This window comes from Corvus hawaiiensis, chromosome 1, assembly GCF_020740725.1.
Source record: "Corvus hawaiiensis isolate bCorHaw1 chromosome 1, bCorHaw1.pri.cur, whole genome shotgun sequence".
Classification (NCBI taxonomy): domain Eukaryota; kingdom Metazoa; phylum Chordata; class Aves; order Passeriformes; family Corvidae; genus Corvus; species Corvus hawaiiensis.
The window spans coordinates 33569688-33593308 of record NC_063213.1 but is presented as its reverse complement, the minus strand read 5'-3'; the positions used below and the strand labels follow the sequence as shown (position 1 = coordinate 33593308).

The following is a 23621-nucleotide window of genomic DNA, read 5'->3' as shown; positions in this document are numbered from 1 at the left end:
TTCTCTTTGGTGTACTCTTCCTGCTGTCTTCCATTTTCTTCTTTACAAGTTATGAATTTCTAACTAGAGTTGCAGTCTGCTTGAGTGGTTTGATTTTATGGAGAAATTTTCATGTGTTCTAGAAGGTAACAACAAAGATTTGCAGAGCTCCACTTCTCAAGCCCTCACTTGTGCTAAAATATTTCTGGTGAAATCAATTGAAAATATGGTTTGCCACAAAGATGTATAAGGAAGTTGTCGTACCTGAGGGCTTTTTAGAGAAATCTGTAAGGAATACGGGAAACAACCTTAAAAAAACAATTAAACTGTGCTGGTGGTGAGCTTTAGGATGTAATAACAACATATGCATTTATCGAGATATAGCCCTTACAGTAAGTATTCTGAATTTCTTGTATGCTCTGTGCTACATGCTACTTACTATGAAAGAGAATTTCCTGAGACCAACCAATATTTTTTTCCAACAATATTCCGAGTGAATATTTTACACAGAAAGGGTCTGGTTGGTTTTTTATGAGTAAAGAGTTTTATGCTGGTAAATCATGACTAACTTCACTAAATTGATGAAAAAGCAGATGAAAAGTTAGTATGAAAACAAGAATGATTGGGCTGAAATACGTATCTTGTTTATTTTGGTTGGTTTTGTTTTGATCTTTTTTTTGTGTGTGTGTGAAACAATTGTGCTGATTACTTTTTAATTTGCTTACTTGTTCAGGATTTTTATACACCAGGAGTCAGATTTGTCAAGTGTCATGTCATGCAGGTATTAGAATATTCACAACTTGTAAGACTTGATTTTCCTGGCAGAATTTTTCACCTAAGATCCTGTAAACCTATCATGTAAATGATAGATCTAAACAAAAACCAAACCAAACCAAAAAAATCTATAATATATAAGGGAAATGTTTGCCTGACTTTGCCATGATAATTCAGAGTAATTGTCTCTTCCTGAGAGAGCAGTATGGCTCAATATTTACATTTATGTTTAAACACAAATATTTCTGAGAAGCTATTAATGAGACAAAAGATTTAGCATTTGGATTTGCTACTGTGCTTCCACTGTTTTAGTTAAAATCTTTGTATGTTGCTGTCATGCAAATATTTAGATGACTTAAAGATTAGATTTCGAAGTTCTCATCTTCTGTATGATTATATTTAGTAAAGTAAATAAACTTCCATAGTTTAATAGTCAAAGCATCTAAGACCAAAAACTGTCTCAGCATTTATGATTTATGATAATCTATTATAATTTATGATAATCTGTTTATGATTGGAATATATTTTTACTGTCTTTAATTTGAATCTGGCTTATTATTTTTGATTAAATAGACAAGTGGCTATACGTAGATGACTGTGAAGTTGAGCTATAAACTCCAATAAAATAAGACATTCTGAGTCAGATTTTCAAAACACCCTCCAAAGTTGCACCCAGACATTGTACAGCTGCATTTACGTTTTCTCCAGCTTTGAATAGCAATGCTCATGTAGATGTTGTAGGTGCCATTTAAGAGGATCTTTCAACTTCACCCTTCTAATCAAAGATTGCTGTTCTTAGTAGCCTAGACAATTTTAGGAACTATTCTATTCCATGGTTCCAGCAAAGAACATCCAGAAAGATATTTAGTTTCACAAACTTGCTAATAAACAAGATTGAAACTATTTTCCTTTAAGTTGCCTGGTGACACATTTAAATGTAGCCATATGCTTATTTTTTTCTTATGAATGCACAACTCTGTGGAACTGCCATCTGCTAAGTAGCTCATCAAAAAGTGATGTAGTATAAGATGAAACTTTGTGATAGTGTATCATGTTTTTGATTTTAGAAAGGAGTACTCTTAAGCACTTGGCTTTGTACAAAGGGTTAGATAGTAAAGAGCTTTTGGATAGAAATTGCTGCCAGCTCTCCACTGAGTCTTTTTATTTTTGTGCTGTACTGTTCTTAATATTACCTCTTGCCTACACATATGAACAAAGGCATATCCTTGAATTTGTTTTGAAGGGTGCCTAATATTCTGTAAAAACTCTAAAGCAGGTCTGTGAAAGATTTCTATTTTCTCTCAGGCATTTATTGTTTATATCTTGGACTAATAACTGCCCTACATTTTCAACATGCATGAGTAAGGTGCAGGTGGCCTTACTACTGTTATTGTAATTATCATAATTTGCTGCACTAGTAATCGTTTGGACGCTGATGTTTTTGCCAATTACAGCAAAAGTATTTGCAATGTACATAGCAAAGCAATTCACTTTTTCAGGTTAGACAGTATAATAGGACAGAAATAAATTGTAATATTAACTGTATTGTACATGAGATTAAATAAAAGGGAAATGTTTAAGTTAGGTTAAAGATAGTTTTGAAAAAATGTCCATACTGTCTGGAAGGGGATTTCATGCCCATGGTGAACTTTCTAAACAATCAGCTGAATGAATCAGTACTGTTGGCAACACAGCCTTTTCAGCTGTTCATGGCTACAGTCTTGAACCTGAACTTCTGTCTGAAGTTTGGTTACTACACTCTTGGCAAAAGTAGAGAACAGCAGACTTATTTTTAAAAATCATTGGAGGCCCAATTAACGGGGCTCATCTGAAGGGGTAAATGTGCCACTGACAGTTTGAGTACAGTTTCAAGCATTTTGACAATTGAGTTGCAATGCAATATTTTGTCATTGACTAATAAAGAATCCTGAATTAGAAACAAATCTGTCAAAAATGCAGAAACTTGTGATGGCCTCAGGTAAGTGAAAGTTCCTTCAAGACCTAACGTCATTAGTTACTCACTTAAGTATTTCCCACTGATGTATTGTGGTATTATGAGACTGGAACCTTGCTTCTTTCTGTATGGATATTGCTTTGCAATAGGAAAGATACCAGGACCCTGCAGCTGGGCCTACCTAATACTTTAAAATTGCTAAGCTAATTGTTTCCACAAGAAAAGGTGCAAAGAAAATCACTGGGCTACAAAAAGCCTATTTTTCTGGAGAGAGTTGAAGAGATTTATGGAGGTTTTCTTTTCCACAGAGTCTGTTTTTTTAAAGAGCAGTACAGCTTAAGAGATTAATGTGAGAATTCCTTCATTAAGCCAATACCAGATGAAGTGCAGTTTCTCTTTTAGCAGGGCTTGTATATACATCTCCTCTGAAATGTAATATAGCACATGAGAACACAGCAAGTCTTATATATGTTCTATTATTTGCAGATTGTAGTGTATTATAAGGTGTATTACCAACTACAGTGAGTAAAGAGATCAGTCTCTGTGTTTGCCCCATACCAACAGTTGTTACAGTGTTTTAAAAAATGTTTTCATTCAGAGGTTAAAAAAAGTCTCTGATTAATTCCGCTTTGTTTCATGACTGTCAATGTAACAAAGAACTGAGGGCTACCTTACACTCTGATTCATGGGTTGACTCAGAGTTTGCTGTGACATCACAGAAAAGAGGCAGGAAAAGAAAAAGTCATCTTATAGAGAGCCTGACCCTTTTCCTTCAAATTTGATGGCTTTAGTAGAAAGAATTGTTTGTGTAAAGTATTTTGGTTTGTTTTGGTTTTTAATGAAGAGAGAGTTCAAAGGTACTCTTAAAATTATTAGCACAAGGTTGCTATTGTTACAGTTAGGGAGCAATAAAGAATGATACAAGGCATAACAACATACTCATGGCCATATCCAAAGCTTTCGGGAATCTTTCAAAAAGCCTTTCCTTATTTTTACCAAGACCTGAACATGAGAAATCCTGATGGATAATGGAAAATAAGGAACACATAAAAGATAAGTTGAGAAGAGAGGGCATGGTAAATATGGAACAAACCCAAGAATCAAATCTAAACACAGTTTTAGGAATTATGAATAGATAACTGTAGCTCAGTGGAAGGAATAAAAAAAAAAGAGAAGTTTGAAAGGTTTTTTTTTTTGGTGACTAAATGTTGTTTTTCATATTTCCTTGGCAGTTTCCTTGCATAACTATGAGCTTGAGAGAAGTAGATGATTGTCTGTCACTAGGATTCATTCACGCACTTGTCTTCTGCCAGTAAAGATGGGCAGGAAAGAAACTAGCCTGACTTTTCTGTTATTTGCTGCTGCTTACTTTTCATCTGTGTCGTGGAGGTTAATACTCCATTTTTCTTAGGAGTGTTTTCTTATGTAAGACTTCTTGTGTTGCTTTTGTTTCCTCACACCACTTATTTTCTCTATTGCATCAAGTATTGCCATCTAAAGTGCACTCTGCAAATATGCCCAGCATTTTGTACTTTTTCTCATGGATTTGAACTGCTGGGTACTGTTTTCTTTAGCTTGGGTGAAATCTTTTCACTGAATACTCAGTAAAGCTTGTTTCTCGAGACATCTGTTTTCCCACCTAATGCACTTCTGACTCTCCAGTTCTGCTACACAAAACTTTGTACCTAGTTTTTTGGTTAACTGGGAAATCATAATTTTTGCTCAGAACATGGATAGCTTTGAATTTTATACATCCTTTGGATTAGTGCGTTATTCCTGGCTTCACTTCTTTTGTCAGATCTTGTTGGTTTGTGAGATAGTACGCAGATATCTGTGCTACTTTATTGACATTATAGAATACTATCTATAAAGTTTACATTCTCCTGTTGATTCTTAATGTTTATTTGTGTTAGATATTAATGGTTCCTATATGTTCATGTCAATCTTTGAGAACTGTAAACATTTCATGCTATTCTGGTTTCTAATGAGATGTCATTATTAAAAAAAAAAAAAGAGAGAAAGAATAAAAGGACAGAGAAACTCATCAATGCATTATTTGAATGCCCGCTCAACATTACAAACCAAGAAGATTTTAGATGTGTCATGGGTTAGCAAGCATAGTCCCGGAAAGTGATGTTCTTGCAAAGGGGTGCTTACAGCTTCCTCTGTGACTTGACAGAAGCTATCAGCTGGCCAGTTTGAATATGGACAATTTTTAAGCCACTTAAAGTTGTGACCACCTCTGTGATCCACACTTAAGAATAGGAAACTCCGAGGCAGAGTCTCTCTGTCTTGTTTCTGTGCTGGGACAGGTGGCTGCGGGCCCCATGCAGGGGCCAGTGGGCCTGGTCCAGACCCTGCTCGGGCCAGGCCAGGTCGGGCCACGGCCATCCTGGAGCCAATGGGCCCTGTTCCACCCGCGGAACCCCCCCACAGCCCTGCTGTGGGCGGCCGGAGCGGCTCAGCTCTCCCCCCTCTCCAGTTCGGCCAAGATTCAACTGAAGCTGCACCGATGTCAGCAAAGGATCATGTGACCAACATTGATAAGCAACATTCCAGCTGCAAGGCCGAGGTGAGATTAACCCTTTTAGTGCTGTGAAGAGCTGAAAACCTGAGGGAGAAGAAAGAGGAGATGATTAAAGCTGAAATTCTGTTGTAAAGCTATGATATATCAGAGTACCCATTGTAATTTCATGAAGGCATGGGGGGGTGGAGCGTTCAACTTGTACTTGTGAGCAAAAGCACCTGTGCTGAGATAGGCAGATGCTGACACAGCTGTAATTTCATGAGAAGTTTGGACAGGGAGAGATGGAAGCGATGAGGACTTTGGCTCCACATGGAAAAGGAGAAAACCTCAGTTCCTGGAGATGCTCCCAGAGATAGTCCTAAAGATGAAGATGAGGAAGACCCTTTGCTCCCAAAGGGAAGGAGAAGGGCCTCAGTTCCTAGAGATGAAATGCTCCCAGAGATGGGTGAAGGGAACTTTTATTTCTGAATGGCTCAACCTTAAAATTTTACCCCAGAAGTTCAGGAGTGGACCCTTGAAAGCAGTTGTGGGAAAAGCTGCAAGTCAGGGGGAGGGACTCACATGTGAGCAGAGAACCCGGGTGGCTGTCTCATTGTGATAATGCTTTCATAGCATGGACAAGAGAGACTCCTCTTCCTAAATGGACTGAACAAGGTTATTATGGAAGTGGTAAACAGACTGAACATCTCAAGGGTTGTCTTTTTACATTGTCAGTGGGAGAAGGGAGAAAGGTGGGGGGAGGAGAAGTGTTCTGAAGGTGTGGTATGATTTTTTTTTTTCTTCTTTTAGGTCTGTTAATAAACTTCTTTATATTCTTTCAAGTTTGGTGCCTGTTTTGCATTTCTCCTAATTCTTATCTCACAGAAGGTAAACAGTAATGAGTATTTTGGACCAAACCACTACAAGATGCTGCCAGGCATATTGAGTCCTGCTCAGGTTTTCATAGCCTGGACAACACAGTTGGCAGACGGATACTTTCAGCTTCTACCATCCAACTTTGTATAAAAGAGGTAATTAAATGGGAGGCATTCAATAGCACAAAACAGAGCTGAGCACTCCACTTTAAGATCTCCTCTACTGCTGAAAACCAGTACTGCAAGTTTCAGGAAATCCCAAAAACTCATTAAGCACTGCAAGGAGGAGTTTTTCTGATGCAGAAACTTGGAGTTGGAATTGTATGGCTTATGTTTTATATAACAGTCAGATTATACTTAGTAAGGGTTACTTCTGTCCTAAAACCATTTTATTACCTTTTTTAGAACCCCAAAGTTAATATTTTTGTAATTGTTTGATATATCAGATGAGTATTAGTTATTTGTTAAGTCCAGGATGAGCCTTTAAAATGGTTTTCCATGTCTTTTTTTCCAGGTTACACAAAATGCCAAGACTCACTTTATAGCTTGTCAACATTGGCCACCAAATGGAGATTAGCTCTAGATCTTTAGGAACTGTTTGCTGGAAAAAAATGACATTGTGGAGGTGTTAGAGGTTATTTTCCAAAATATCTTCTTTTAGAAGTAATTTTAGTGTCTTGCGCCCCTTTCTCCCCTCACCGTTCCAGAAGGCAGCCATCCATATTATGAGCTAATGGCTTAAACGTTCCTTAGAAAAAAGAAAAAAGGACTGTTTTTGAGATACAGGATTGCATGAAAGCACCTGAAAGCGCTAGGATCAGTTCTCTCTCCCTGAGGGCTGACTCTGCAACCCCCTGAAAAATATGGGATTTGAATGGAAACAGTGACTCTCATTTAAAGAACTGCTGACACGCCTCAAAAGAGGGAGCACATTCCCACATGCTCTTTGTTGGAGCGTATTACTGGAACCGCAAATAGATTTTCCATGTCATTTTGTGGAAATTATCAGTGCCATTATAAGCCACTTTGGAGCTTTGCTAGAATTTTGAATTGTCACAGAATGGATGTTGTTGGTAATATGGCTGATATATGTTGCCAGAACATATAATCTGAATTAAATAATATTGTGAATAGTATTGAAATGTATTGAAATGTTTCTGGGGTTGGAATCATAATTTTTTTTCTCTTAGTTGTTATAATGAAATAGTCAAAATGCTGCTGCACCATCAAGGTTCTATGACTCACAGCTTTTCTATAGAGGCAATGTGATTGCCATACTTGTACTGGTAGGTGATACTGTGATGCTGGTGTTGATATGTCTCAGAAGAGGATTTTACCCCAAATCCCAGTAGTCTATTGTAGATCAAAATTTATCTCACACATTTGGTGTGCTGGAGCAGTACACATTTTGGTTATGCTGGCTGTAGTTCTTAAAACTGGTTACTTAAAATGGACACTAAAATTCTTATTTTACGTTTGTCTGCCTTAGTGTTAAGAGCTCTTCCACAGTTTTTGATTGATGACATAGTTCTCCAGAGTGAACATATGCCTAATTCACAGGAGCCCACATTCTACTTTTAAAAGTAGTATCTTTTGGGGCCTCATCCCTGTGTGCTGTCACAACCATCATAGCTGATGAACTGTCATGAACTCCTTGGTTCTTGAACTGGTTCTCTTTGCCTGTGGCTGTGAGATGCAGCACAGGTGACTATGTTGTACCCAGTACTTGAATCTATCATATTTCTAACTTCACTGGAGAATTAAATGTAGTAGTTATTGACACTTTTACTGTAGTTAATGCAGGTCTTCTGATGTTTACTGATCAAGGGACAGATCAGAATTCAAAAGTCAGGCTTCCAGAACCGATTCAAGTTCACCACACTGATGAGGGTGACTGGATGACTTTGTTAAGGAATTGTTTAGTACCCTGGGACTAAACAATACACTTAGGAAGACTGCCACAAAAGGGACAAGCAACAGGAGAGCAGTAGCCCTTGCTCTTAAAATCAACAGTTCCAACAATGCAGTGCTTATAACTTACTCTGAGGTAAATAGTTATTTTGTCAGCCTCATCAAATATTTAGCAGCCATCTCTGCTAAGCACATTCTAATTCTGAGTTATTTGGTGGTGGTGTACTCCACAGAGTATCCTCTCAGCTATTTCACCTGTTAGAGTAATTATGTCTCCCTGTGGTTGGGTGTCACCCTCACAGATTTAGTATTAAGCCTACTGAAATGTTTCCAAAAGTAGGATATGAGGCTGAAAGAGGAATGAATGAAAAGCAGTGTAAGTGCTGAATTTTGTGATGGCTACTGGAACATATAACCAGATGTACTCCTGCTGCACAAAGCAGTGCATGAAGCAGGTGTGTATTCCCAGCCTGTGTTACTGTATATCTGCACCCATGAGTCAGGGTTACTAATCAGTAGGTCAGTGCACAAGGCTAAGTAAGTTTTGGAAACATAGGGTGGATGCAAAAATAGTTTGTATTTCCTAGGAAAGATTTTGATTTAAAAGTTTGGTTCTGTTTAAAAGGGAAAAATAGATGTTCTTAAATGTTCATCAGAACAGGATATGATATTTGGAGTGGTGTTAGAGCTAAGTCTGATTCCTTTCATGGTACCCCCAAAACAAATGTTTTATATCACTTGATGAAGACACATTTGCTTTTATTAGTATCATGTGATTTTATAGCCCACATTGCCTCACACGTCAAGGTGAACCACAAAAGAAACTGTGTAGTTTCTTAGCTTGCTCAGTTTCTAAACAGAGTAAAAAATTTTGTGGCGCCAGTTAGGTTACACAGCTTTTCAGCTCGCTGTGTAGCTCCTATCTAGCAAACGAGATACTACTTAAAACCTGAACTCTTCATTTAATTGTCTTTAAAATTTCTTTAGGGCCCTTGCCCCATAGAAGGCCCTTGCCTTCATGTTCATAATTGGATTGAATCAGTGATTTATTTTTTCTAAATGTACTTTGGGTCATAGATGTCAAACTGTCTTCAGATCTAATACCTTGAGTGTCACGGACAGAGTGTTGGGCTGTGTAGCACTGTGCAATACCCCAGCTATGTCTTAGCACCCTGGAGAATACTACTTTAGAAGTTAGAAGCTAAGTTTGTTTTCTGGAAAGTAGCCTTAACAAAATGCTGTAACTTGGATTTTGATGTGACCTCAATCCCATTCAAGAAAACCTTAAATAGAAAAGTTAGGAGTAAGAAATAGTAAAATTATATGCGGTTAGACAGAGTCAGAAGTCTCCTGTGGCTCTATTTATCAAGAAAATGTTCTAGATTTTCTAGCTTTATTCTGTTGTGTGTATTCCAGCAAATGTTATATTTTTTTCATGTATATGAGTACTAACAATTTGTCACTTTGAGCTTGGCAACTGCTGTCATTGTTGGTGAGAAAGATGAAAAAGGAGCAAGGTAAGAACAGGGGATAGAAGAAAATAGCTCAGTAGAAAATAAAAAAAAGAGAAAATACATTAAATGTGCCACATCACATGGGTGTCTCTCCCCTGTAGTCATAATTCAGTAAAGCTTTTAATTGTGAAAAGCATGATTAAAAACATGTGCATGCTTTCCTCTGGGCTGCACTGCTAGCAGCATTAAACAAGCAATCACTGCAACTGTTCCTCAGGCCTGTTGCAAAACATGCCTGAAAAGATAACTTTTGCAGAGCTAGGCTGCCACAGTACCAGGGTAGCTAATTCAAAACTAGACTGGTTGTATCCTAATGACCTTAGAGAGGGGAAGTTGTCATGGCTTTATCTTCTCATCCTCTCAGCCACCACGTGTTTCTCCATTCACTGGTGCCAGCACTATTTATGATGACCAGGTGGTAAGGCAGCTTTAGGGAGCTGAATGGACTGAAATGTCAAAATGTGGTTCAAGCTGTTTTTTTTCTAACCTGTATCTTTATATATAGTTAGACCAACAAAAGGAAAGGTCACTGTCTTGTGGGGTCAGTGAGCTGTAACTCACTGTATCCACAGCTGCAAAGCTGCTGGTTCTGCTGTGGGAGAGGTTGGTATGTGCATCATAGGGAGGAGAGCATGACCATCCCTATGGCAGCAGGCCATAGCTATGTCAAATTAAGTATAACGTGTGATTGCCTTCTAGCTTTTGAATTGATCAGCTATCTCAATCATTCACCTCATAATGGCAGGAGCATGAGTGAATCAAGGAATAAGGGAATGGGGAAGCCACAACTGCCCCAGCTTATGTTAGCTTATGCTGCCACAGTAGCTAAAGCACAATCAGACCCTTAAACAGGAGCATTGAGAAAAGAACCCAGAATGCTAATAGGATATTTTAAGCTGTGTGCTATGCCTTAGTAAGTGTAATTGTAAAGTTATTCTGAGTTCTCTTACCTAATGAACCAGTGCTGGAAATGCTAGTTTATTTTTATGCCATGGAAGGTGGTTTGTGTATGATGGGGAGCCTCTTCATTCTTGTGTTCACAGTCCATTGTGCCAGAACTCATTTATGCTTTTTCCTGGCAATTTTCTCACAGCTCTAAAATTGTGGACACAGGACCTAATCCAACAAAGTTTTTAAGCACATGTTCTGCCAAGCATATGTAGTCTCACTGAACTCACAAGGGAGTATAGTAGGCAAAGTGAAAACGCCCTCTGGTCTTTCTATATCAGCTGTATTTGGTCCTTCTTGGAGTAAAATTGGTTGCAAGCCTGAAAGAAATGTCATATTAGGATAGCTGCTTCTCCTATTCTCCTTAGCATTTCCTTGGTTTTGTCAAATGGAGAATAGGTCAAGACTTCATCATGAACACGAAGCTAAGCCAACATGTAAATACCCTTGAGCAGCAGTTTTAACATTTTGGAATATTTATAGCTAACAGCTAAATTTTAGGATAACAAACTGTTCAAGATCTGTGTTAGTTCATTTTTTTCTAAAATACAGTTTTTATTCTGGATGAATTCCAGATATCTGAGCATAAACTAGAGATCAATCTGGAATGGTCTAAAATTAAATACCATTCTTTCTTTTCTTTTCCCTTGTTAATAGGACTTTTCAGAGAGGCTGTCTGATAAACACAGTATAATAATGTGTAGTAACAATAAATGGGACTAAACAAAAAAATTGCATTTCTTTTGCTTTCTGAAGTACTGTTCTGACAATTATGCACTGACTAAAAGTCATGTGTCACATCCTGTATATCAGCATTTTTTTTCTGGATCCTCAGTATTTGATATTTGCAGTCATGTAATATGCTATGGCCTATATTGTGTACTCTAATGCAAAGACAAACTGGAAAACAGAGTGTTTAGCCAAAGCTGATTTCTTTTCCCATTAAGTGCACTGCCCTCTCCTGTGATAACCCTTAAGATCTGTATTTCAGATCTGTTTTTTCTGTTGATCAGCTTTGTTTTGAAGTGATGCCCCTTCTACTCCTACTTTCTTCTTTTTATTCCCCAATCTTGGAGTAATTTTTTGTAGCGGAGAATATTCAGTTATTTTCAGTGCTCAGCTTGTAATATTCAGTAGAGATGCTGAAGGTTCTAGCAATTACTGGTAGTTGTGAAGGTGATCAAGACTGCTGGATTTTCTGTCCAGATATGATGGCTGCTCTGTAGTTCTGTGATTTTGTAGTCTGGATTTCATTCAGAAGAATTAGGTAACCGTTTCTCAGTGTGTTGTGTGTTCCTGAATTTTAAAGAACATGTGTTCTTTAAAACATAGGTGGCATGTGAAACTTATTATATTACATTTAGGGAAAGGTAGTTGAAATAAATGCAAGAATTCAATAGTTTGCTCAATGATGAGAGTATCTTTTCCCCAAACTGAATTTTGTCTTGTCTGTATTTACTGTCCATTTGTTTCTTCTTTCAAATTCAGGATAATTTCTTAAGCAGTTTAGGTCAACGGCTATCAGGGTTTCTTCCAGAGCTGAGCATTGCCTCTCAGTTCTTATTGCTCAAAAGAATGATTCTCTGCCAGGTTATGTTCCTGAACTTCTTCTCCTGAAGTGTGAATGAGTACTAATGTTACAAGAAGGAATTTACACATAGGCAGCTACAAATAAGGCAAAAAAGGCATCAGCTCAAACTGTTACAGTAGCACCGCTCACGAGTTTGTGTGATTTTGTTTCCTCCTAAAATCAGATTGTTGGTTATTTACAGAATCACAGAAGAGACGTAAGAATAATATATAATACAATTGTAATAAATAATCAAAAGGTAGCTAACTGAAATAATAAGTAGCCATGTGGCTCAGTCTAGAAAACCAGAAAGAGTTTCCAGACTTATATCTGTAAAACAGTAGGAATGCAGTTGTGGAAAAGATGATAACAATTGAAGTTTATATAGGAATTAAAAAATTATTATAAGATAAATTAGGTATTGTAAGGCATTTTCTAATTCTCAAAATCATCTACCTAAATCACTATTTCAAACACAAATGATTTTTTTTTCCTCAAGAGTTACTTGGTCTCTGAATTATCTGTGGTTTCAATACTTCTCAAAGCAGTCATTGTTCACAGTTTACCTGCTGAGTGCCTTGTAGCTGTGGGAAAAACAGCCTATGAAGTTTTTTTTTGTTTTATCTTGTTGTGGTCTGGTCCCCCCTTTTTTTTTTAGTTATGTGGGAACCTCAAATGCAGAGAATATTTCTCTGCCTGTTTTGAAAGGTTTTACCCCCCTGGACAGTACTGTTTTTGACCTTTGTCCATGGGAAAATTTGCCTAGCCTCTGGGAAGAGTTTGAATCTACAGTGGTGTGAATTAGGTGATAGAATAATATGTGAGATTATCACAGGGTGAAAAATTTAGAGTTTTTAGGTCTATTTGCATAGTAAATAGACAGAAGTAGAAAACCCTAAAATGGAGGATAAGTTGTAGTTAAAAGCTTCTTTCTCCTTCTTCACTAACTCCATATTTTGCAGCAATAGTGGTTTGGGATGGTTGGATAAAGAATTCTGCAGTTCCTGTCTATGTGATTTAGGAACTTGTTGGACATTGGTAAAAAAGTGAAAATATCTTGTGTTTTAAGTTTTCATTGGGTAATTTACCTTTAAAAAGGCTGTGAAATCTTGATAAGTTGTCTTCTTGCTGCATTCTCTGCTCTGTGCTATGTCTAGGCCATGCCAGTGGCTTGTACTCCTTAGATAAGAATTAATAAACACCTATCTGGAGACTGAGAAGCATGAAGTCCCATTCGCCTCCTTTTTTCTCCTGGCAAAAATCTGAAAGTCTCCCCCATCAGGGAGGACAACAATTAATGACGCGGACAGCGTTAAGTTACAAAAAGCAACCTGAATGCTAAGGTCTCTAATTTCCAGTGTAGCAGCTTTGAGACATACTTGGTTCTTATGCCCCAAAAGAAGGTGGAGGGGGTCTTTCTTAAGTCTCATGAAATATTCTGCTAACTCTCTGAAGGCAGGTGTTTAATGCTTGTTTGTTCACCATTATCTGCTTGCACAGAAAAATAGAAGTTGGATTTGAGTTCTTGAGGTAGGTTTTTAAAGCCATTTTAGGTCTTTGGAATTTGATTTCACTAGATATGTGTTATTGTCCATATTGCATATCCATGGTGATGTGCTTTGTTCTCTATTTTTATAGCAAAAGAGATGAGTTTTAAAATCTGCAATGTACATTAGGCAATGCTTGTTGCCTGATTTTGTCATAAGTAACAGTTTCAGTGGAGACTATTCTTGGCAGGCACTGCTTGAAGTAGAATTAACAGGCTCATCATGATAGAGATCCCAAGGGACCTTCCCTCTTTTTACAGATATAAAATAACTGACAAAACTTTCCATAAGAATCTGTATATAGACATTCCTTTGTTTTGTGAACCTCTTTCCTCCCAGAAAAATATGTCTCTCTCTCCTACCTGTTCATATCCATTTGCCCTGTGATATGACGCCTCTTTCCACCTGCCATTCCAGTAGAAGCTGGAATCATTATTTTTGAGTTTTTCTGGAAAGAGGAAATTTGCCTCACGTTCAGATGAATTTGAGAAATTTGTAAAAAATTTACTTTGATTTCCAACAGAGATTTATAGTCAATAGAAAAGGAAATGTGTTGGTAATAGATTCACCTGAAGGGGCAGAAGAATTCTGATACTGGGACAATGATAAGAAAACTGATTTGTCAGGTATTTTGGTGATACAAACATTGGCACTGGATGAGTCATTTTGGCATAGACTCAAGTCTTTTCTCTTGCCAAACTAAGGTTGGGCATATTAATTTCATGTAAGGGTAGTATGCATTTAGGTGAGATCAGAAACAGTCTATCATGTTGTGACCAAAGGAGCCTTAGTACAGATCAGTGTGCTGAATAGTGATGCTTTAAAATGACTTGATCATTAATTTATACAGAGATAAAATATATTGAACATATATGATGTCCAGTTTTTTAAGGACTGAATGAACTCTGGATCCATTTTCAGTATGCTTAAATCTTGTCCTGTATAACAGATGCTTGACAGCAACTCTTGGTTTATCTTGGGGCAATGAGGGGTAACAACATTATATGGAAGTATTTTTCAAAACCTAAAGAGCAATTCAGTTAAAATTTTAATTTTAGATAACAAAAGGGAGAAAAATATCTTCAAGTGCCGTCTCCCCCACACTCCCATCCAGGAAAGTGTCGTAAGACAGCTACTTTACAAATTTAATATTCTGCTCTTTATTTCTTCCTTGCTGTCTCAAATCATTGCCATGCTTTTAGATGATGTGTTAACGACTAGGTATTTAATAGAAAAGGGAAAAATGGTAGCCAAATACCTGCAGGAGGTTTGACAGGAGTGGAAGTACAGGACCACCAACACTGGCAATGCAATATCAAACATAAGTAGTACAGTTTGAGTATAACTGATTAGATTGATCCAACACAAAAAGGGTGCCAATAGGAAAGTATAAACTTTTCCACCTTTGGAGGATATGCAGAGATCTGTAGTATGCTTAAATGGTGCATTTGAAACCTGAAAGTATGTTTAGACAAGTGCATTATTAAGCATGTGGTAAAATAAAGAAAACAATGCTAAACGTGTGTAAGACACTCCTTATGTTTTTGCGACTTGAAATACGTGTCCCCCCACTTATGTCCCTTAAATTCTACTGAGCTCACAGCAGTGGAATGAGGCAAAGCTGCCAGTATCTTATATTTCATTCATTAAAACTTTAAACAAAAATGTCCTACTAAATTATGAACATTTTAAATCTCTTCTGGAATGAACTTCTGAGTTATTTTAGATATAATTTATTATTTGAAGGTTTGTGCCTGTGTAGTTTTTAATTCTGCATCAGGATCTGTATAAAATTTGTGTAGAGCTACTCATATTTAATTGGAATGTTTATCCAAATATTCAGGTTATTTACTTAATCTATTAGATTTGGAAAGAAGCAGACTTTTGCTTTTTCCAAAGGTCAACCCTACTAGATACCTGCCATTTTAAAAAGAGAAAAAAGGAAGACAAGTTTCTACTGTCTCCAGTGAATCCAGGGGTTAGAGTTTCGCTTCCCTGACTTCACTTTTCAGTACAGCAAAAATAGATAGCATAATATTTTCTTTAATTATTTTGAATATTGCTATTGGTTAGTATATCTTAACACCAATATATTCAAGATTATTCATACCACTGATAGGGTTGTCTTTTAAATTAAATGCACTTTGCATCAAGCATGAAGAGCTGTATTTTGACTGCTCACTTTGGGCCCCTAAAAGAGTGTTTCAATATCTGTAAACACCAGCTGAACTTTGGTTCAAACTTGGTGATTCATTCCACCTACATTTGCAGCTTCTCAATAGTTAGTGAAGAAAACAGTTTCCTCTAAACAACTACATATGTAGTATATAGTATATAGGTAGAACATGTGTGAAGATACACATATCTACCCATATCTTTCCATGGATTGTTTTGGAGCTTACCCTGGCACCTGAATGCTGTGCAGGGGCCCACATGGCATTGGGGGAAGAAGCTCTACTAGGTTCAGGCATTCATGTCTGACAGTGCCTTTGCTTTGGAACTCCTCATGCCATGCTTGCACATTTTGCTAGTCCCACCTCAAGCAGTTCTGTCAGCCACTTCTCTGCACAGCTGCAAAAGTGTTTGAGTTAGCCCTGGAAAATTAAATTATGAGGATGGAAGAATGCTGTTGCCTATTTTGAAATCAGTACTGTTTATGCTCTTTTACTACGTTTGTAGAAGCGTAGCATCAGCAGGTTGTCTGTCTGCCTGGGGCTGTGGAGACCAAGATATCTTAAATTCAGATTCCAAAGAGCAGGAATGAATAACAGGTACAGTGCAGTTTGTACACTTTATACTGCAGTACTTAAAAGCAAGTGCATGTGACAGTAGGCATAATTTGTGGTCTAAACAGTGATTGTAATGGCTGTGCTGAACAGTGCAGGGCAAAAACCGCTCAACATTTGTGGAAGGAAACAGTTTGTGTGGAGAGCTTGATGTTCACACTATCTATATTTCAGGGTGTTTCACTTCCTACTCTCTCTAATCTGGTCCAATGGACTCCATTAGTGGTTGGACTACATTTTCTAGCTTTGCTCCATCTAAAAGGACTCTCATCTGTATTCTTTTAGTTCCATGATATATGAATCACAGTGCAGAAAGTGGGGATGACTTCAAAAGCTCGCTTCTGCTCCAAATTTAAATTGCAATGTAGATGCATCCAGTGTATGTCACTGATAGTGGCAACAGAATTAGCTGAACATGCTATTCAGTTTTTACTCATATTTGAGTAAAGCATTTCAGTAATTGGTTTTTGCTTACTAAATATTCAGATTCTACCTATGGAATTTTAGCTTTAAATGAATTATTTTCTTAAGGTAATTGGAATTGTTTTCATCTAGAATATTTTGTCCTCCTGTTCTGTTTTTACCTGAGTGTTTCCTGTTATGGATCATTCAAGTATTGAATGTATTTAAGTGTATTCCCACATTCAAGTAAAAGTTGAAAAGTATATTTTAATCTCTAGTCTGACTGTTCTTACCTACATACCTACAGCTCTTCATCCCACTTGGAATAGGAACTGTTGCTACATTGTGATATTCCACTTAAAGGAATTTTTCTTAGTGGATCTATCACTGCTTTATACTGTTATAAGTTGATTTTGTGTGGAAATTTAGAGCAATGTGAGTTTTAAAAAAATTGAACATCCCTGTCTGGTAAGGGCTATCTTACTGTGTGAAGAACTGGACAAAAAATGTTTTTATCAGTGGAATGAAACGTAAACTGAATTTTTAAGTACCTGAGAGAGACCTGCAGTACAATCCACGATCAACTTTTACAAAACTAAAAATGTGCCTTTTTGATAAAAACTTACTTCTGACTGTCTTTGATACTGGTTTAGTTTGACTTTTACTACTGCCCAGGACTTTTTCCTTCTAAGGCTATGAAACAGACTTTGCCAAACTGATCAGCTTTTTATTGAGTTTTGTGGATGCCCAGTTAAGTTGGTCTTCATGTAGCAGTCACAATTACATTTGCCATTCAGTGGCAAGTTTATCTTTCATATAAGCAGAATAAAAGTTAACTAGGTTGTGTGCTGTGCCATCTTTTTAATCTACAAACCTTTTTATAAATTCATAAGTTACAATAATCAGGAGATGATGAAATTTTAGAATTCTTCTAGTCTGAGAGAGTAACTTTAGTCAAATATTACTATTTGGGAAGTTTTGAAAATCTCAATATAATTTTGAAACTAGCTCTTTATTGGTCAGGTGCAAAATTTTGCAATCAGTTTACCATCAATGAAGTGAACCTTTAATAACATGCTCAGGGTACTTCAGGATCCATGTGCTGTTTAAGAAAGACTGGCTTGCTCAATACTTGCCAAATATCTAGACAATTAGATTTTCATGTGGTTGGGATTTTTTCAAGAGTTCTTATTAGAAAAAACTTTTTTTTTTTCCATATTAGATTCCTTTAAAAGGTTATTGTTTTTCGAACCAGTTTGAACTTCGATAGGGGTGGTTGCCCTTATCCTCTACATGAAAGCTTCCCCTGTACATAAGGTCAGTTTAAAAGTGTTTGCCATAACCACTTTCCTTATCGTTGATGCCTCTTTAGACTATTAACTGTATTTTTCTCAGTCTGATTTAAACTTATTTCTATGGAGAAAGGAAAAATACAGCTGCACCTTATTAGGTTTATGCATCCAAACCCCACTGATTCAAACATATTTCCTTTAAACAGAAACTGTCTTGGGAAAAAGTGCTTCTTTGAGGGTACTCTCCCTTAGGCATTACTGTTCTGACAAGCAAAATCTTTTCTCAGAAGAATGATGCACAAGAGATGAATATCTTTTAACTCACTTTTCTCTCAATGGAATTGGAGTTTTGTTTAATTTTATATTCTCTCATCTTGTTCTGCAGGATAAAAAAATAGGCATACTTAAAAAACAAAGAAAAAACTTTGAAGATTCATTATAATAGCTTTTAGGATCAGTTATGTATTTGTAGTCACTTCTAGTTTGACAAGTTGTATGCATGTTTTTAATATTACAAATGGAATATTCAAATGTTGTAGCAAAATTCTGTGCTTATTTTGGGCCCTATTCATAAAGCTATGAAAATAAGTTAGTGTATTAGCAGTGGTGCTATTTGTAGACAGGTGGTTTGCACAACTGAAACCTGAGCTAGTTCTGATCTCTTTAGTTTGTCCAGTAAATTTTATCTCTGCTTTTTGGTTTAAATGCAGAAGTATTTTTAAGTCAAAGCACTTCACTACCACTAGAGAGCTGTGCTCTTAAAGTATTTTGTTGTAACTCTTTTGAATTGCAGCATTCATAGTTGTTCTTATGCAACGTACCATGAATTTGTGGTTCTCTATTATGTTTTAGTGAAGCATATAGAACTATATTTTTGAAATGAAGAGTAGGACAAACCCGGATTTTTTTAAAGTGTTCTTGTAGTTTAATTTTTCTGTAAGTTGATATGTGAAAAACATGAGGTGGTCTATTTTGTACTGCTTCATTAATAAAAGTTATCCTCTCTACATAGAATACTGTATCTCTTGTCTATGCTTCCTTTGCCCATGTTCAGTTATCTTAAGGAGTGCTGTAAATTGCACTGATTCACAGGCTTAACAGGGGCAGAAGTTTAAAGACCTACATCAGAATAAGACCCGGGAAGAAAAAAGCAACCAAACTGACCTGATAATTGGCCCCACCATAAAACTTCGTAGTCTTGATTCAACAGAAATTTGGGGGTACTTACAGAGAGGGGGTTTCTTTGCTCTACCTCTACGTCACATTGTTCAGGTTGGATGGCTTCGTGTGTTTGAACTCGTCCACAGACTTCTGAGAAAAAAAAAAAAAGATATCATGGCTTTATAAACCTGATGGCTTTAAAGAAGAGCACATTACATTTGTGCTGGTGTAGGCCAAAATGATTTAATAACTTGATCCACAGAACAGGGAGTAGAAACCTCAATTAGAGTTTTGGTTTCATCAAGTTTGTAGATTAATTTGGCTCGCTTGGATCAGATCTGTCTAATTATTAAGCTGTATGGGAGATTAAAAGCATAGCTGTTACTGATGAACCTCCTACATGTCCCTTTCATTTTAAATTATTTTGTTTGTTTGCACCAAATTTCATTCTAACAGCAATGCCTTTGGGTGCTGAAGTATAAGGATCAGTTGCTTTGCAAATCTCAGAGAAAGTATAAGGAACTCTCTCTTTTTTTTTTTTTTCTTCTTCTTACCCTAAGGGGTTGTTTTTGAAAGATGACCTATAATTTTGTTAGCACAAAGCTATGTTTGCTGTTTAATTGCACAGCTGTATTTCAGGATTTAGTCACCTACTCACTTGATTACACCTGCCTACTAGGTAGTTAGATGACTAACCCCCTTAATTTGATTCTCCAGTTAATTGCAAAAAGAGCTCTGTTAGAATGAAATAGTGAGGATTGAAATAAAAACAAAAAATGGTGCTAGATTTTCTTCCTCTGATATTTTTCTAAAGCGTAGTGTACGGTTGTTTACCAAGATTTTATTGCTGTCTCTTCTGGCTGCAGCCTCGCTGAAATTTAATTTTATTAGAAGATTTCACTGACGTTATGTTTTCTGACATTTCTTATTTTGACCGATAATGTTGTATGAAAAGGTCTTTCTGTGTGGTATATTTAACTGTGGTGGAATTTTGCTTTCCATTTGTATTCACATATTTTTGTTTTCTGTCATACAGGTGGTATGTTAAGTGGAATAAATGGTGATATTTTCAAAGTGGCAGTCACTGTTTTACTGGTGTGTTTAATACATGCTGGAAACATGTCTTTTTTAAAAAAAGAGACCGGCTTGTCTTCGGTGCTCCTGATTCATAACCCATTATGTCCCACACTAAACATAGCCTTGGTCATTTACACTGATCTCATTCCAGGAATGTGTTGTGTAACAGCTGGCAGTGCACAACCAGAGGCGTCATCCCAAGTGCCTGCAAATTATTTCAGCAGTCTCTTAGTACCTTGCGTGCAGTGTTTGGCACTTCCCAACATAGGGCACCTACTGGCTGTGCCCATACCCTTGTGCTCTTATATCATCTATTAGCATGGTGCTGAGCCAAAATTTTAAATGCTTTGTTTTCTTGTTGTTGTTTGCATGTGTTTGATGCTGTTATTTAAGTAGACAGGGAGGGAGGTTTGTCCTGAGGTATGGAAGCAGCAACAAACCCTGTACCTTCAACTTGCTGGTGGAATCACTTTTCCTCTATTGTCTTTCTTGATTTTCTTCCTCTGAAACTGTATACCAGGTTATTGTTCACTGGGCTGTGTGACTGACAATTGCTGGCTGTTTTTACATAGACAATACCATGAACAGTGAAGGTGGGGGCTGCAATTACAGATAAATGTTCATTGAGATACCATACAAAATTTCTTCCTGAAGAAAGTTCTTGGTTTCTCTTTTTTTTTTTCCCCCCCAAGTCTTTTTACAGAACAGTGTATACTCTTTGATGAAGCCATCACAAAATGATATAATTGACAATAATTATTTTTCAAGAACAAATTAGATCTTTATTTTTATATGAAGATATACAGTAGTTTATCTATTATCTTACACAGTGGTGTAATATATTTTCATGGTGGTGTGTTGTACTGAAATTGATTTCACAGTGCCTGTTTTCTAAAGGCGAGATTGAAAACACCTGTTTTGGTTTTTAAACTAGGACTTAGAAGAAGTGAACTAAATTCCTAAGAAAACAGTAGTGAGCTCATGCTCTCCTTTAGCCTTAGAGATGCCTTAAATGCACTAAGAAAGTCTGTTGGACTAAAAGTTCCCCTCTTTTCACTACCTCTCACCAAGTATGGGGGGCATGTGCCTGAATATTCCTGAAGTTGCGTTCTTCGAGTATTAATAAAATACACCAACAATGTCTGGTTCAGAGCAAAACTCAGCATAACAGCTATACATGTTCAAAATCAAGAAAGGTTTTTGACAAAGAGACAACGGCTGTCTTCAGTGGAGACTTCTGCCCTTGATCCATTCCATGGATGGATCTCCATCATGGAGAATCTTTGTAGGCATTCATGCTTTTGAGAAAGAAGAGAGATGAAATTCCAACACATATAAATACAGTGTTTCCTACTCGCTGTCCTTATCGGCTCTAAACACTGCTTTTTGGGGTTTTGGACCCTTTATTTTGAAGATATTTTACTGTGTCTATAGACTATGTTAGGCAAGTGGCCAGGACTGCAGTTTGGAACCAAATGTCCACTTCTTAGGTATTTCAGCCCTTAACTTACAGATTGCTGAGAAGGTGCTTCTGGATCTCTCCCATAATTCCAATTCAACTTTTGGCACATTGGCCATTCAATCTGCAGAATCAAATGTAGAATAAATTTACTGCTGTGTTGTTGCCTCTTGTTTTTCCAGCCTAATTTTCATATCTACACTTGCAAGTACACTTAGGGACCTAATTTCCCCAAGATGTGAGTTTGTCCTGCATGTACATATGAATGCATATATCTGGAACTTTTGGAAAGGATCTGAATGCCAAGCAGATGGATAATTAGTTCTAAGGAAGGGAAGGAGAGAGACAAGCAACTCTGAGGTCTCTATTGAAGCTGTCAGGAATAATAGAGAGGTAGACGAATACAATTGGGGGCACAGAGAAGAACAGTGAGGGCAAGAGGATTCGTCTGGGGAAGAAAAAAAGTGAAAAAATGAAGCCCATATGGATTTCTTTTAGCTGCTTTTCCATTGATGAGTTCTGCCTTATTTTGGTTTATAATGATTTTCCAAGTACCACATACTTAAAAATAAATCAGTGTTTTCATCAGAGCTCATGCACTTGCAGTCCTGATTGTGTTTTTAAAGTGCAGCTGTTGAGAATCACTCAAGATAGCTTAAATTTCTTTGTGTTTTCCCTGATAAGTTATAGTTAGGTTTTTTGCCTGCTATTTCTCACACCATGTCAGAATTAGACTTGTAAAACTATTAAAATGGAGTTGACAAGCAGAACTAATAATTCCTGTGGGTTTTAATGCATTTTTAAAAAATGTTGGTCTTATTTCAGACTCAGCTTTTTGGCTGACTGATCTGCTTCCTGAAAAGTAGGCCTGTGGACTTAGGCTCAAGACACTAAAAGACTCTGTGGTCATATACAATATAATTCTGTGGGAAAAAAACCATTAACCGTGCTGGAGGATTAAAATAAGTCAATTAGGGAAATAAATAACTATTTTTAAGAACTGTCTGTGAAGCAGCATGAATTAGCTTGAAGATAGTGGTCCTGCTCATGCACAGCTCAATTGGAGAGCTTGTTTGAATTTTTCTAGCAGCTAAAACTATGCTTTTGATGCATTAAACACACGATAAAAACTTTTCTATAACTCTCAATGCACGTGATACATTACTGAATGAATGCTCCAACTAGAATAGTAAAATAAAAAAACCCCTGCAACCAACCAATTAATTAATCCTCTATGTTCATTTTTTTCTTTAGCTGTGCTATCATCAGCATTATGTAGTTTCATATTTATGGTTTTAGACCGGTAAAAAGGTCTTATGTTCTCATTCATTCAGGAAATGCTATGTAGTCAAAACATTCCTTGATGCTATAGCCTTTTGCAAGAAGCCATGTGCTTGAGGTTGGACTATAAGATCTGTATGTTCCTTGACAATTGTATCATTACAAGTAACAACAACCTCTATGACAAAACTGACAAATTTATAATTTGCTCCTAAATTTTCTCTGTGTAAGTTAGATATGCTCAGATAATTTTTTTAATTGTTTGTGCGTGACTTGGATTGGATTGTGCTGACTTTCAGTCTGAAGAACTGATTATATCCTGTCTAAACAAAAGTGAATTGGGCTGATATAATTCTAGCTTATCTCATTATTATGGGCGCCTTGTCTGATTTTATGTATATGTGTTTAACTAATCATCCTGCATTTTCTGTATGTCTAAGGAGGTTAAAAGAAAGACTGTATTTTAGACTGTGGAATTCCATGTTTAAGCAAGAGATGGTTGGATGAAATTGAAGTGAATCGAGAGGTGACTGGGTTTTCAAGTTATTTGAATAGACTCAGTGATTACTACTTTCTCCTCCTGCT

At 36.9% G+C, this 23621-nt stretch overlaps 1 protein-coding gene across 3 annotated transcripts in view; it reads left to right on the top strand.

Moving 5' to 3' along the window:
• Positions 1-23621, top strand: part of BBS9 (Bardet-Biedl syndrome 9) — a 291982-nt gene that overhangs the window by 175281 nt on the left and 93080 nt on the right. Inside the window, exon 23 of one of the 3 annotated variants that reach the window (XM_048299181.1) lies at positions 6603-6698. The exons of the other annotated variants lie outside the window; for them this stretch is intronic. Within the exon in view, the coding sequence (XP_048155138.1) occupies positions 6603-6679 (77 nt within the window). The 3' untranslated portion in view covers positions 6680-6698. Of the gene's footprint in view, positions 1-6602; positions 6699-23621 lie in introns of those variants that run through there. 3 annotated transcript variants of the gene reach the window in all.